At 38.4% G+C, this 12,851-nt stretch overlaps 1 protein-coding gene across 4 annotated transcripts in view; it reads right to left on the reverse strand.

Annotated features, from left to right (window-relative positions):
* Positions 1-12,851, reverse strand: part of reck (reversion-inducing-cysteine-rich protein with kazal motifs) — a 261,283-nt gene that overhangs the window by 71,859 nt on the left and 176,573 nt on the right. For all 4 annotated transcript variants that reach the window (XM_041190606.1, XM_041190607.1, XM_041190609.1 and 1 more), the window contains 3 exons: positions 9,726-9,759; positions 8,759-8,956; positions 2,655-2,922 (listed from right to left, as the gene is read on the reverse strand). In XM_041190606.1, coding sequence (XP_041046540.1) covers positions 2,655-2,922; positions 8,759-8,956; positions 9,726-9,759 — 500 coding nt within the window. The remainder of the gene's footprint in view (positions 1-2,654; positions 2,923-8,758; positions 8,957-9,725; positions 9,760-12,851) is intronic.

The raw sequence follows: 12,851 nt of genomic DNA on the forward strand, positions 1-12,851 counted from the left end.
CAAAGGCAATAGGGCTTTTCTATCCATTCTCCCTAGAGATCTCAATTTTATACACTTTAATTAGGTCTCCTTTCAGCCTCCTCTGTCCCAAAGAAAACAACGACCAATCTTTCCTCATAACAAAAAGTTCTTCAGTCCAAGCAATGTCCTTGTAAATCTCCTCTATAACCTCTCTGATGCAATCACATCTTTCCGGTGGCTGGAACCAAGTGTTCCATTCAGTTCTAATGTAACCTCTCTGCTTTTATATTCTATGCCTCAGCTCCCGTATGCCTCCTGACCACCTAATGTACCTGTCCAGGCACCTTCAGGGATCCATACACATGTAACTCTGTTCCTCTCCACTTCTCAGTATCCTACCATTTATTGTATATTTCTTGCCTTGTTGGCCTTACTCAAATGCATTACTGCATACTTCTTCAGATTTAACTCCATCTGCCACTGTTCTGCTCACCTGACTAGTCCATTGATAACTTTCTGCAGTCCACATTATCAACTACATGGCCAATTTTTGTATCATCTGTAAACTTGTTAATCATAGTCCCTACATTCAAGTCCATATCGTTTATGACACCAAAAAAAAGAATCTAGAACTGAGCCCTGTGACACCCCACCTTCAAATCACAAAAACACCTTCCTGCCTCTGAGCCAATTTAGGATCCAATTTGACACTTTGCCTTGGATTCCATGAGCTTTTATTTTCAAGGTCACTCTGCCATATGGAACCTTATCAATCGTGCCAGAGCTTAAACTGCTCTAGCTGGTGGCACTTCCCGCTCATGTGGCTGTCCAGACCACAAGCAACATTCAGAGTTTCCCAGATGGTGCAGGATGTGTATTCCACGGGGCTAAGGTGCCCTTCCATACCTTCAATTTCTAGACTATTAACTAAAAACACTTACCAGCTACTCACCAATCCATTCCTTCTCTGGTTGTGTTGTCACAATATCTGTTTTGCAGATGTTGCTTTTGTTGTGGGAGGTTTTGCTGGAGGCTGTCTCGCTCACTTTAACGCCTTGGTTGCTGCACTTCATCTCCTCACATGCTTGCACCACTCTTGCCATTGAGTCTCTAGGCTGGCTTCCTCTCTCCTGCTTTAATTCCTTGGTCGCTGCACTCGGTCGTCATCGCCGCTGCTGCTAGTGAGTCTCAGATCAGCAAAAGTAATAGGTGGACCAGGGAAAGCCAAAGAATTGTTAAAGATCATTCCAGTTGGACTGACTTCTCTCTGACTGTGACCATGGTGAATAACTCCTCTTCGCTGAGACAGCAGAGAAAACTGAAGGAAGCATAAAGCAACACAAACAAGAGAGGAAATGGGAAGAGCATAAAGGACCTTCCCTTTCAAGGGAATCAACGCACTATTTAGAATATATTCATTAGCTTGACTTCTGTAACAAAATTGTACCAAACATCCTCTTAGTTTTCTGATATGTCAATCTGACAAAGATACGAGTCAACAATAACATAGATCCATCAGAAAGCTAGAACTTACAAAGGGTCAGAGTTCGGACCTTGCTAATCTTGTAAATGGATGGCGTCTAGAGGGAATCCAGTGCTAAGTATTTAGTACCACTGTCTAGTGAAATGCAGAACTCTTAAGCTGAAACTCTGCATGTGACCCCTGCAATGAAAACACCATTCCTGAGTTTAAACTTGAATCCTCTGGAACCCATGAAGTATCTAATAGAGAATGTTAAGATGTAGCTTAGGGCTAGGAAATCTCATTGTATTCTGTTTTGTAGCCTTCATGAAGTGAAAACAAAATGTAGCTGACATTGATGCTATATCTAAATGGCATTAACCAAGACACCAAGGGTGAGGCTCCTCTCAAACAATTTTTCAGTGCCTTCTGAAAGAATGCATCCAAGATCGCTTTTGCTCTCTTACTATCAAAATTATCAGTAACTGGATTAACATCATAATGGAGAATTTCAAGGCCCTACAGTGCAAAATAGGTCAAATGTTTTCACTTTTCTTGAGAGCTACAAAACAGAGAGAATACATTGAGATTTATACTGGCCTAAGGCTACCATCTCCTGGGATTGAAAAGTCTGCCCATTGGGTGTTCATTGTAGAACATGTAGAAATGTAGCCAAACTAGCCTAGATCTGGGAACTGACTTTTGAAGCATGTCCCAATTGTTTTTAAATGCTGGATGGACACACACTTATCATTGTACCTCAATGAAGCTTCAGGATGTACACACTACAACCACTTCATTGTAACCTAGTGCTGATTTAAATAAACTTAACAAAATCCCTGGAGAGGCCTGAATCAATGGCTGGGAGAGATTGTGATGTGTGAAGGATGCTCATCATTTGAAGAATGAAGATGACCTTGTGAGGCAGGTATTCTTTCTCTAATTCAGGGATCCTGCACGCATCCTAGGAGCCAAACCAAAGTATTACCCAAAAATAGATTAGAAATTAATTGAAGTTAATTTATACAGAAATCTTGGTTTCATAAAATCTCCAGTTAATTGAAAGGTTGCAAATAAGGAACAACACTTTCATCAAATCTGACTTCGCTCACTGAGCCAAATGTAATAATGGGAATTAACGCAGGTTCTTTTTCACATTTACATTTCTCGGGAAGCAGGTCCCATTGGAATATTAGACATAAATAGAATACTTTTTAGTTACTGTACCAACCTGCAGATAGAAGTATTTGCTTTAGAACAACAGTGCAATTTAGCACCATCAACAGCTGTAGCAGGCAACCCATTTGTGCTGTTATCCGGGTTACTTGATCCTGAGCTTTCTAGAAAGCACTGCCAGAGTGGATCCTGAGGCAGAGGCATTTTCTTACATCCTTCGATAAGTCCATCAACAATTTCTTGATCTGTAGATTTTGTCATCAGCACTCTTCGACATGTGGTCTGGCAAGCATGGTCTTCTGCTCTGTCACAGCAATATAAACCTAAATAGTTAGAAACTCATTAGTACTATTTAGCTTTACTGCACACTTAATTTGGATTGATATTTGTGTTACATTTCTGAACCAACAAATATTAAATTGCAATTGATACAGCAAAGTGTCAACAGTGCAGACCTTATAAGGAGGATCCCAGAACAATGCTCCCAAAGAACCATGCAATAATTATGGGATTTGATGACTGCTGTATGCCTTTGCAGCATAGTGAACGTAGCTGGACTTCACAAGTAGTTATGTCCACAACATGCACACTTGTATTGGTCATGAAGGGTTTTCTTTTCTAAGCTGAGAAACCCAAGGATAATATTATATGGCACCATCTAGGTTGAAAAGTGTAGGAGAGAACAAAAATAAATCAAGCAGCAGTAGTTAGGTGATGCCAAGTTTGGGTTTTAAAAGATTATCAAACCACCAGCTTATAAAAAAGATAGTTTCACAAGGAAACCATGTCCAGTGAAACTCTCAGACAGGCAATTTGTATTTGAAGACTGCCTCTAAAGAGACACTCAACTAATTCAAACATTTTGATTTTTATCTTGAAGAATAGGGCTTTGCCCTATAGTGTTGGCTTTCCAAATATATTGTCTACCCCCAAATCAAAGAGAAGGTGCTGAGGTGCAGCCCAAATTATGTGCAAATTGTTTCCAGTAGCCTACAAATGTGCTCTAATTAAACTAATGCAAGAGAAGCTTGACTTTGGTCCACACCACAAATTACTGAATACAGTTCAAAGAGAATAGAAAACCGTAAAATGGCCAGCAATACAGATATCAGCAGGCACAAATCAGAGTCACCACCTTAAAGTGCACTCAAAACTTTCACCACATTAGGAATCACTTATCTAAACAACCTTTATATCTAATTTGAACAATAATCAAACTAGACCTCCCTTTGAAACCCTCTATGTAGGGCTGGTTGAGAACAATTCGAGCTATTTTTTTGATGAACATTAAAATCAGCAATGTAAAAATGTTCGGGTTCAGACAATCGGAATGACAGCTCATGCTGTACAAATTCTGCTTTGCTGTTGGCAGAGAACACAGTTATAGGAAGAAGTCAGAGTATGCATGCTCCAGTTTCTTACTGGTCATATTCATAACAAAAAGTCAACAACCATACTTCCTTTGAGCAGAGCAAAATCCCATCGGAGGAATATTTTTCCCCAACCCAAATACTTGAGGTTGTGTCCTTGGAGTTACAAAGAACATGAATTACTTAGGCAAAATTAACCATAACAGGAGGAAATATAAGAGGGCACTGGACATTCAAAAGTACAGCTCAGAAATATTCTATGAAATGCACGGCCTCTCAAATCCCATAACTGTGGGTGTACCCACACCACAAGAAAGCAGCTCACCACCACCTTCTCAAGGGCAACTAGAGATGGTCAATAAATGCTGCTGCAGCCAGAGAAGCCCACATCTTGTGAATAATTTTTTTTAAAAAACCAACACATAAGGCAGAGAACAGCTCTTGGTAACAAAGTGCACTGAGTAGTAGGACTTGGAGCTAATAAAATGAATTACAACACTGGAACTGAGTCAAAGCCAAAGCTTACCACAACAATTCCTTAATGTGTTCCCACTACCTCTTGATAGCAAGCAGCCTTACAGCATCCACATTAAATATCTACCCTTTACGACTTCTACCCTTTACAACTTTGCTGTGAAATATGCTTGGAACCCGTTGGTACAAACCATGTGGTTGATTTCAGTGCCAAAGCACATTGGTGACTCTCCGGGATGGACTAAGCTAGATCACTTACCTCTGTTGAGATCAGTCCCACAGCTTTTACTAGGGGCAAAGATTGCAAACTTTGTTGCTATTTAATAATAAATAAAGAACAAACTTGAATTTATGTGGTGCCTGTCATGTCTTCAGGACATCTCAGTGCTTCACAGCCAATTAATTACTTTTGAAGCGTAGTCAATGTTGCATGAGCAAATGCCAAAGCATATTTGCACACAGCAACGTTTCACAAACAGCAGAGTTAAATGACCAGGTAGTCTTTTTGTGGTGAGGTTAAGGGTTACATATTAGTCAAGAACTTTCCTGCTTTTCTTTCCCTGATCATTCACATCACCTGAACATACAGATAAAGTTTTGCTTTAAGGCAAAAAAAATACCTGCAGCAGTGTAGCAATCCCTCAGTAATGCACTGAACTGCAGCATAGATAATGCACTTAAATTCTCCAGTGCGGCTTGAAATCATGACTTTCTGACTCATGCCAAAATACCACAATAGTGCAAACCTAGAACTCAACAAAAAAGTGTTTCCTCTAAAAGTATTATTGCTTTCTTAATCTAACCATTATGATCTTTATAATATTTGGAAAGGAGGTAACTGAAAGTGTCAGTATTTCCAGCGTTCCAACACACAGGAAAATTTGAGAACTAGATATCTAGAATGACAGGATAGGAAGTCAGGTCAAGTTTTGATGGAAAACCTAGCAAGTGCCAAGAAGGGCCATCTAATATTAAAAAAAGAGTTTACTAGATCTTGCAGAAGCACTTACATTTGGGTATGGATGAAGGTAGCAATAGAATAGGAAAAGAATAAAACAATCAACTGCAGTTTCTGAAGTGTCATAGGCAAAGTAATGACCACTGTAAAACACTGGCAACAAACAGAAGGACTTAATTTTAATTCAACAACTTGCTTAAGAGTTAACAAATTCAAGTACTAAGAAAGCCAAATATGTAGGTGTCATGTACCTGAAATGGGCTGTGCTCTCAGGGACACAGCCCCACAGAATTTAAGAGACCAATTGGCAAGAGCTGAAGCGAAGGAACCCAAATATCCAAGTGTGTGCACGTCATGCTGGAGTTAAATCAGCTAAAGCCAACTGGTTTCCAGCACAGAATACTTGTAAGCTTCCCGCTACATGTCCAGCTAAAATAACCTTATCTGTTGGAACAATGACTTGTGTAGTTATGTGGGGGGAGAAAAGGTGGCAGGAAGGAACTAGCTGCCATTCAAAGAAAGAGATACTTGTATTTATATAGAACCTTTCATGAACTCAGGACACCCCAAAACGTCTTACAACCAAGAAAGTATTTTTGAGATGTAGTCACTGTTGAAATTTAAAAGTACGGCTGCCAATTTGCACACAGCAAATTCCCACAATGTCATAAATTACAAGATAATTTTGTTGGTCGTGTTGGTCAAGGATACATCTTGGCCAGTACACAAGGAAAATGCTCTCTTTGAATAGTGTCAAGGGATCTTTTATATCTATCCAAGAGGGCAGTTAGGGCCTCAACTTAACATCAAAAAGACAGTACTTCTAATGGTGGAGTACTCCAGTGGTTCTGCACCAAGTGCCAACCGTCTCTGGAGACTTGAACCCTAGACATACTGACTTAGAGGCAAGAAGCTACCACTGAGCCAAAGCTGGCACTAATCTGATCAATGACACATATTGTAAAGATCATAATGGTTAGATTAAGAAAGCAATAATACTTTTAGAGGAAACACTTTTTTGTTGAGTTCTAGGTTTGCACTATTGTGGTATTTTAGCATGAGTCAGAAAGTCATGATTTCAATGATCAATGAATAGTCAGCTATTGGAGATGTCAGGAATGCTGGAATATCTGGCCCAAGTATTGAATTGAGTTCTCTTCCACATGGCATTGATTGGATTGCTTAGATCTCATTGCAAAGTAATTAGTTGGGTACAAAGTGCTTTGCATGATAAGGTGCTAATTAAATACAAGGTTTCCTTCCCAATGATGACTGACTGTGTTATTTTCAAGCCAACTTGATGCTAAAAGAGATTCCACTGCATCTCAACTCCTCCAAGGGGAGTAATCACTGGCTAGTCATTAAGCAGCTGACAAAAGCAGATTAGAGCACTGCTAGGCAAATGGCAGATGCTGAGATGTCCTCCTCTCAACAGGCCAAATGAAAAGCATAATTCAACATAAAAAGTGCAACTACATTACCACTATCTTCATGAACACATACACTGCTACTAATCAGAAACGCAGAGCTACAGCAGCAATTCCTTGTTCCTCTGCATCCAAATCAAGGTAAGCACAAAATACTGCATATATGAATGCATTAGATACCAGCCTCCAGTGAACACCTTTCAGAAGCATCAATTTGTTTATCAGATTTGTGACAGACATTAGCTTTTCCTTGAGACAGGTCAGCCACCTTGATTTTGTTGACATCCAACTCCAAAGCAGCATTTCCTTTCAGGTTGTTGAATGACCAGTGGGAATAGCTTCTGAGCCCTCTCTCTCTCCTCCTGTTTCCCTTTTTTCACCATGACTCCACTGCACTGCTGGGTCCTGAATCTGACAATGGACTAAAGGAAGCCATTCTTGTATGAGACTAGGAGCTCCAAACAATGAGGGGGAATACTGCTTTGGACATGCCTTATAAGTTCCAAGTTTATTCTGCATTACATTAACCTACAAAAGGCTTTACAATCTGCTGGAAAAGAGAAATAGCTACTCCTGAGCAGTATCAAAACACTAGCCATGTCTTCAAGCTTTATTTCACCTTAGACTGAAACAATGTAGGTGACCAAGGTGGAAAATGATGAGGAAGTGTGGCTCGGTGCAAGGGTATGATATGGACTCAAGAGTTTTAGATAAGCTGACGCTTAGAGAGACTGGAAGATGGGACCTTAGCCAGAACAACATTAGTATATTTGAATCTAGAGGCAACAAAGGCTAAGTTAGCAACAAAAGTGGGTGATATTACGCAAGAGATCTTTGTGCTGGATAAGATATAATAGGATCAAAATAGGATGCTAAGGTTGCTGAAAGTCTGCCCAGAAATTAATATGGTGGAAAGGGTATGGAGTTTGCAGTGGGGGGCGAGGACAATAACGTTGGTCTTTGTAATTAAATTTGGAAGGAATTTTGGCTTATCTATAACCATATGTTGGATTAGTTGTGAAGCAATTGAGAAAGAGACAACACCTTACAAGTAGAGACTGGCCTATTGCTTGTGGATAATGTCACCAAGGGGCAGGAGGTTGATGAGAAAGTGGAACATGATGGAACTTTGCAGAATTGGTGAGGTGGCCATGCTAGGATGGCAATAGAAATAGCTACCCTTGCAATGATTGGACATTAAGAGTGGAACCAAGAGAGAGGAATCCTACTGAGCTGGATAACAGAGGAAATTTGGGGGGAGAATAGTGGGATTGACCATATCAAAGGCTGCAGAGAAATTGAAGGGGAGTTATGCACCAAGGTCACAGTCACACAACAAGTCATTCATGACTGTTTATGGTGACTTCAGTGCTGTAGCAGGAATGAAACCTAATTGGAAAGATTCAAAACAAGAGATTGTAGATAAAATGAGCATTGATTTGGGAGGTAACTTCATATTAATGCAAAGAAAAGGAAAGTTCGAGATGGAATGATAGATTACAAGAATGGAGGTAGAAGAGGAGGATCTATGAGGAAGGGGGTAATGATTTAGAAGGGAAGAAGATAGTGGCTCAAGAGGAAAAAGAACCATTTGCAATGTCAACTCAACGTCAAGAATGGAAGCTGGGTGTTTGACAATTAATGGAAATGATGTCAAGGAAGAAGGTGTCTCTCATCCATGAGGTGAGTTTGAAGAGGCCATGGGAGAAGAGAGAATCTAGACATGGACAAGTTTTCAGGGAAAGGATAAGAGGCTGATGAGCTATTGGGTAAGTGGAAGAAAAAAGCAGCAGTCACAGCTGAATGGAGGATCTCTATGTTGATTACAAAGACATGCATAGAGTCCACCAAAACAAAGGCAATTATATGTGACTATTAGAGGACACCTGCTCTAAGAACTACTGAAATATTTTAAAAGATTCATACTTACTATCAATGGGATTTTTCATTGGATATGAGCGAGTGTAGTTGTCAACACATTGAATAAGCTGTGGGCTAATGGAGGCACAATAGTTTTCTACAGCTTTAATCTGTGACTGTGTGGGAGAAGAATCTGTACGAAAAATAGCTTGGCAATATTCCCTACAATTTGTGTGTCGGCCTGCGTAACTGCAACACAGGGATCCCTCTGTAACGCAATAAAAGCAAGTATTAATTCAGATAGCAATCTAAAGGTCCTTATATTCTTTATTTGTCCAATGAGTTCTGAACTGGAGTTGCTACCAAATCATAATGCTTCAAAGGTCAGTGCATTGAGCAATATTGCTCAGAAAACAAAATTATGAATTTGAATAGTTTACCCTTGCCATACACACTTTATATCACACTTCTACATTCCAAGTAAACAGTAGAGAGGAGTGATTAATTATTGCTACAGTTATACTGTAGTACATATGATGCAAGTGAATATTGAGATGGATAGCAACTTTGAAAATTCAGGAGAATCCAGCTGAATAGTACAAAGCCTACCTCAACTGGACCTCCACCATTAGTTCAACCCATAATCTACTACAGCTGCCTGATTTGCAGAGCTGTTGTACACCTCCTGAGACTTTCCCTCTGATGATTTACAGAATCAAGGCAAGATCTAATTGCTTTTTATCTTTCCTTATTCTAATAAATTTTATGCTTTCTCACCATGTAAACTTAGCACTGCCCCTTATGCTTTTTCATTACATAATTTGTCTTCCTTATATTAACTTTTACAATGCTTAATTATTACTTGGCTTAGATTAGATTTCAAAACATTTCTTCTACTGTAGGCTTTTAAGGTTACTAAATTAACTAAATCACCATTTGAGCACACTCCACTTTAATATATTTAAAGAAATATTAAAATAACTCAGTATTTCGTTCATCAGCATAATTTTCTTGTTTTAGGGTAAAAATGACCTTACTCTCATTTCTGTTCACACAGCTGAAAAAAGCAGTCTGAAATACAAAAAAAAGTAATACACAAATTAGGAATTATAACCCTAGAAATTATATGAAAAAAATCAGTTTTAACACAAATCTGTCCCTCAGTCACTCTACCACAACCTCCTTCAAGGTGAAAGTTTCCATGGCATTAGCAATTCTATTTTCAAGCCAGCCATTGGAGGTGTGGAATAAAGAGGAGGAAGCTTTCACTTCATCACCTCTTTCCCGTCCCCATTCCCCCCACCACCAAAAAAAGCTTATTTTATTAATGTCTTGGTGCTTCAGCCAAAATTGATACTTACTCCCTACAGTGACTAGGCAAATTTTAAATTTCCTAGATTGACAAAAAAAATTGTATGTAATATGCACTCTCTCTCTATATATATATATATATACATATATATATTTATTACATATGAAAAATTAAAATAACGAGCCATTCTTATAAGGACTACATAAAGCCCACCTCCCCAAAATAAATAGTTCAGAGGAATATTAAATTATATTTTACAGACATCAACCAAATTTCCGTCATTTCAAATTAAAACATTAGAAGTGAATGTCAATGTAACATATGCAAAATTGGACAATTACAAAACAAACAGAATGATCTTAGCTATGTAAGAACCAAAATATCAAATGCAGCTTGAGCAGAACATGGGAATGGTGTCAACAGATGCCTGGGTTGTAAGAACAAAGAGAAGCAGAAATTATAGTGAGTAAGGACAGTAACTATTTGATAAAAAGACAGGGCTGCACTAGGGGAGAATGTAGTGATAAAAGACCTCAGAGAGAGAGGGGAGATCTTGAAGCAGTCACAGCCAACACCTATAAAAAATATAATCAGTTTAAATCAGTGTAAAAGTTCACATTTGTCTTGACTATTGACATTTAAAAGTGAATACTTCAATATAGAGAATACAATGGAACCATTTCACCACATTTAAAATATAATACAAAAACATACAAATTAGTTTCCAAATTAGCCTCAACAAAACTATTTTATATTGTTTAAGCGATAAACTGTAAAAGGCATTAAAGTATTAAGAAGACAGCCAATGGGGTTAAAGGTTATATTACATATGGGGTGATGACACAAATATATGTTTCTACACATTGTTTTAAACACACCATTAAAGAATACTGGACAGGGGTAAATACCAAGTCCACTAGTGTGAGGGGGCTGAAATAACAGTTGAAATTACAAGGTCTGCCTTTTGTTGATGTCTTTTCACTGATGCTAATTTAGCTTCATTACTTGCTTCTGAAATTCATTTGCTGTATCATTCATTCTCAAAGGCATCAGCAATCACTGCTTAAAAAGAAATACTGAGGAGGAAAACAAAGTAGGTATTCTATTAGCTTGGTATTTAGGAGTATAGCTAATGGATAAACGCAATCCTTAAAATAATTTGACAATCTAAAGTTATTTTCCACCTTTAACTAAACCAAATTTATGTTGAAAAAGATGCTTTTACCATTAGCTGTAGTTTTCTTAATTCATCAAGTTACTCTGCACATAACCAAGAATCAGACAATCATCCCTTTAAGACTTTTCCTGCTGGAATTATTCCCTATAAAAGAGTACATTTGGAGGTGATCCTCAATTCTTTACTGATCAAAGCAAGACTGCAGAATGACAAATAAATTTTAAAAAAACTAGTAAGAATTTAAACATTAATGGAGGTTAATTTATTACACATTTATCTAAAGGATGCATGAAAACAGGTGGTACTTGATGTGGAATAACCAAATCTATCTGTTATATTAGGATCGTTCAAATTCACTTGGATATTGAGGTGGGAGAATTTGGTTTCTAGAGGTGTGCACTTTGATGGGCCAAATGATCTTTACTCATCCTTGATTTTGCTTATGCTAAATGCAAGACAACAAAAAAGCAACTCAAACTGAGGAACCAGCAAACCCTAGAGCAAGGTCAAGAGGAGGATGATTCAACAAAATGGCAAATATCGCACTGAAATATAAGTAATTAGATTAGCTACTGCAGATGTGGTCTTCCTAATCATCTTGGATATAGCTCAATCTCCACACAGGGATAAGTATAAGCTTCGTCAGGCAGACTTTTCTACCCAGCTTGTATACAAGAGGTTTGTTGTGGCCTCAGTTCCGGAAAGGAAGTGGCCATGAAGCAATCATGTTGGCACAAGTGTATAAATGGACACAGAAAGTCCAAGGTATGTTAGGTCAGAAAGAGGACAAAGAGCAAGAGAGAGCTTTGAATACAATTCAGCCTCCACATATAAAGCTTGTGTGAAAACTATACCAACATTGATATGTTAACATTCTTCCTCACTTGTGACCTCTACATGAATTATAAGAACACGGTAGGCAATTTAGTGACCTCAGGACATCAAGGTCAGTTCAAGCATTGTATTGTAAAAGCAGTTCCAATCTTGAACAGACAGATCAAGATAACAATGATTGGTAAAAGGATGAACAGTTTCCCAGTTTAGTGAATACCTTCGGCGATTTGTGAATAAAACACCAGGATCCATTAAATGCACAAAAGGTAGGTAAAACTTCTGTACCATTGAATACTGTTGCATGAGTTGGGAATGGTGGTAAAGAACATCAACTACAAGTTAACCAAAAGCAGTTTCTTCCATTACTGTTAAGTATAAAGAGTGATCTTACAAATGTCTGTTCAAAATGCTAAACAACCAACAGTCTACCACCCTACCAGGAAGTCTAAGCAACCCTGTAGAGACAAACATGATTAACAGCTATTAAAAGGTTAAAACATGATTTCAAAAAGTGGCATGCTCAAATTGATCACAAATATGGGTAGCCTGTATAATTCTAAGTAGATGTTATTCTGTTTTATTCTTCAAAGGGAACATTCCTTAGGCAAGTCTGGAGTTGAGCTAGGATCACATCACGTTCTTGGAAAACTACATTCTGATGAAAGGTCATTGACTTGAAACGTTAACATTTTTTCCCTCTCACCACTGAACAGCTGAGTGTTCCAGAATTTTCTGTTTTTATTTCAGATTTCCAGCAGCCACAGTATTTTGCTTTTTTACGTAAACAGGTAACCTCGCTGAGAAATTCTGGTTGTCAGCTGCAGTATCCCTTCCTGTGAT

Source organism: Carcharodon carcharias, chromosome 6, assembly GCF_017639515.1.
Source record: "Carcharodon carcharias isolate sCarCar2 chromosome 6, sCarCar2.pri, whole genome shotgun sequence".
In the NCBI taxonomy this organism is placed as follows: domain Eukaryota; kingdom Metazoa; phylum Chordata; class Chondrichthyes; order Lamniformes; family Lamnidae; genus Carcharodon; species Carcharodon carcharias.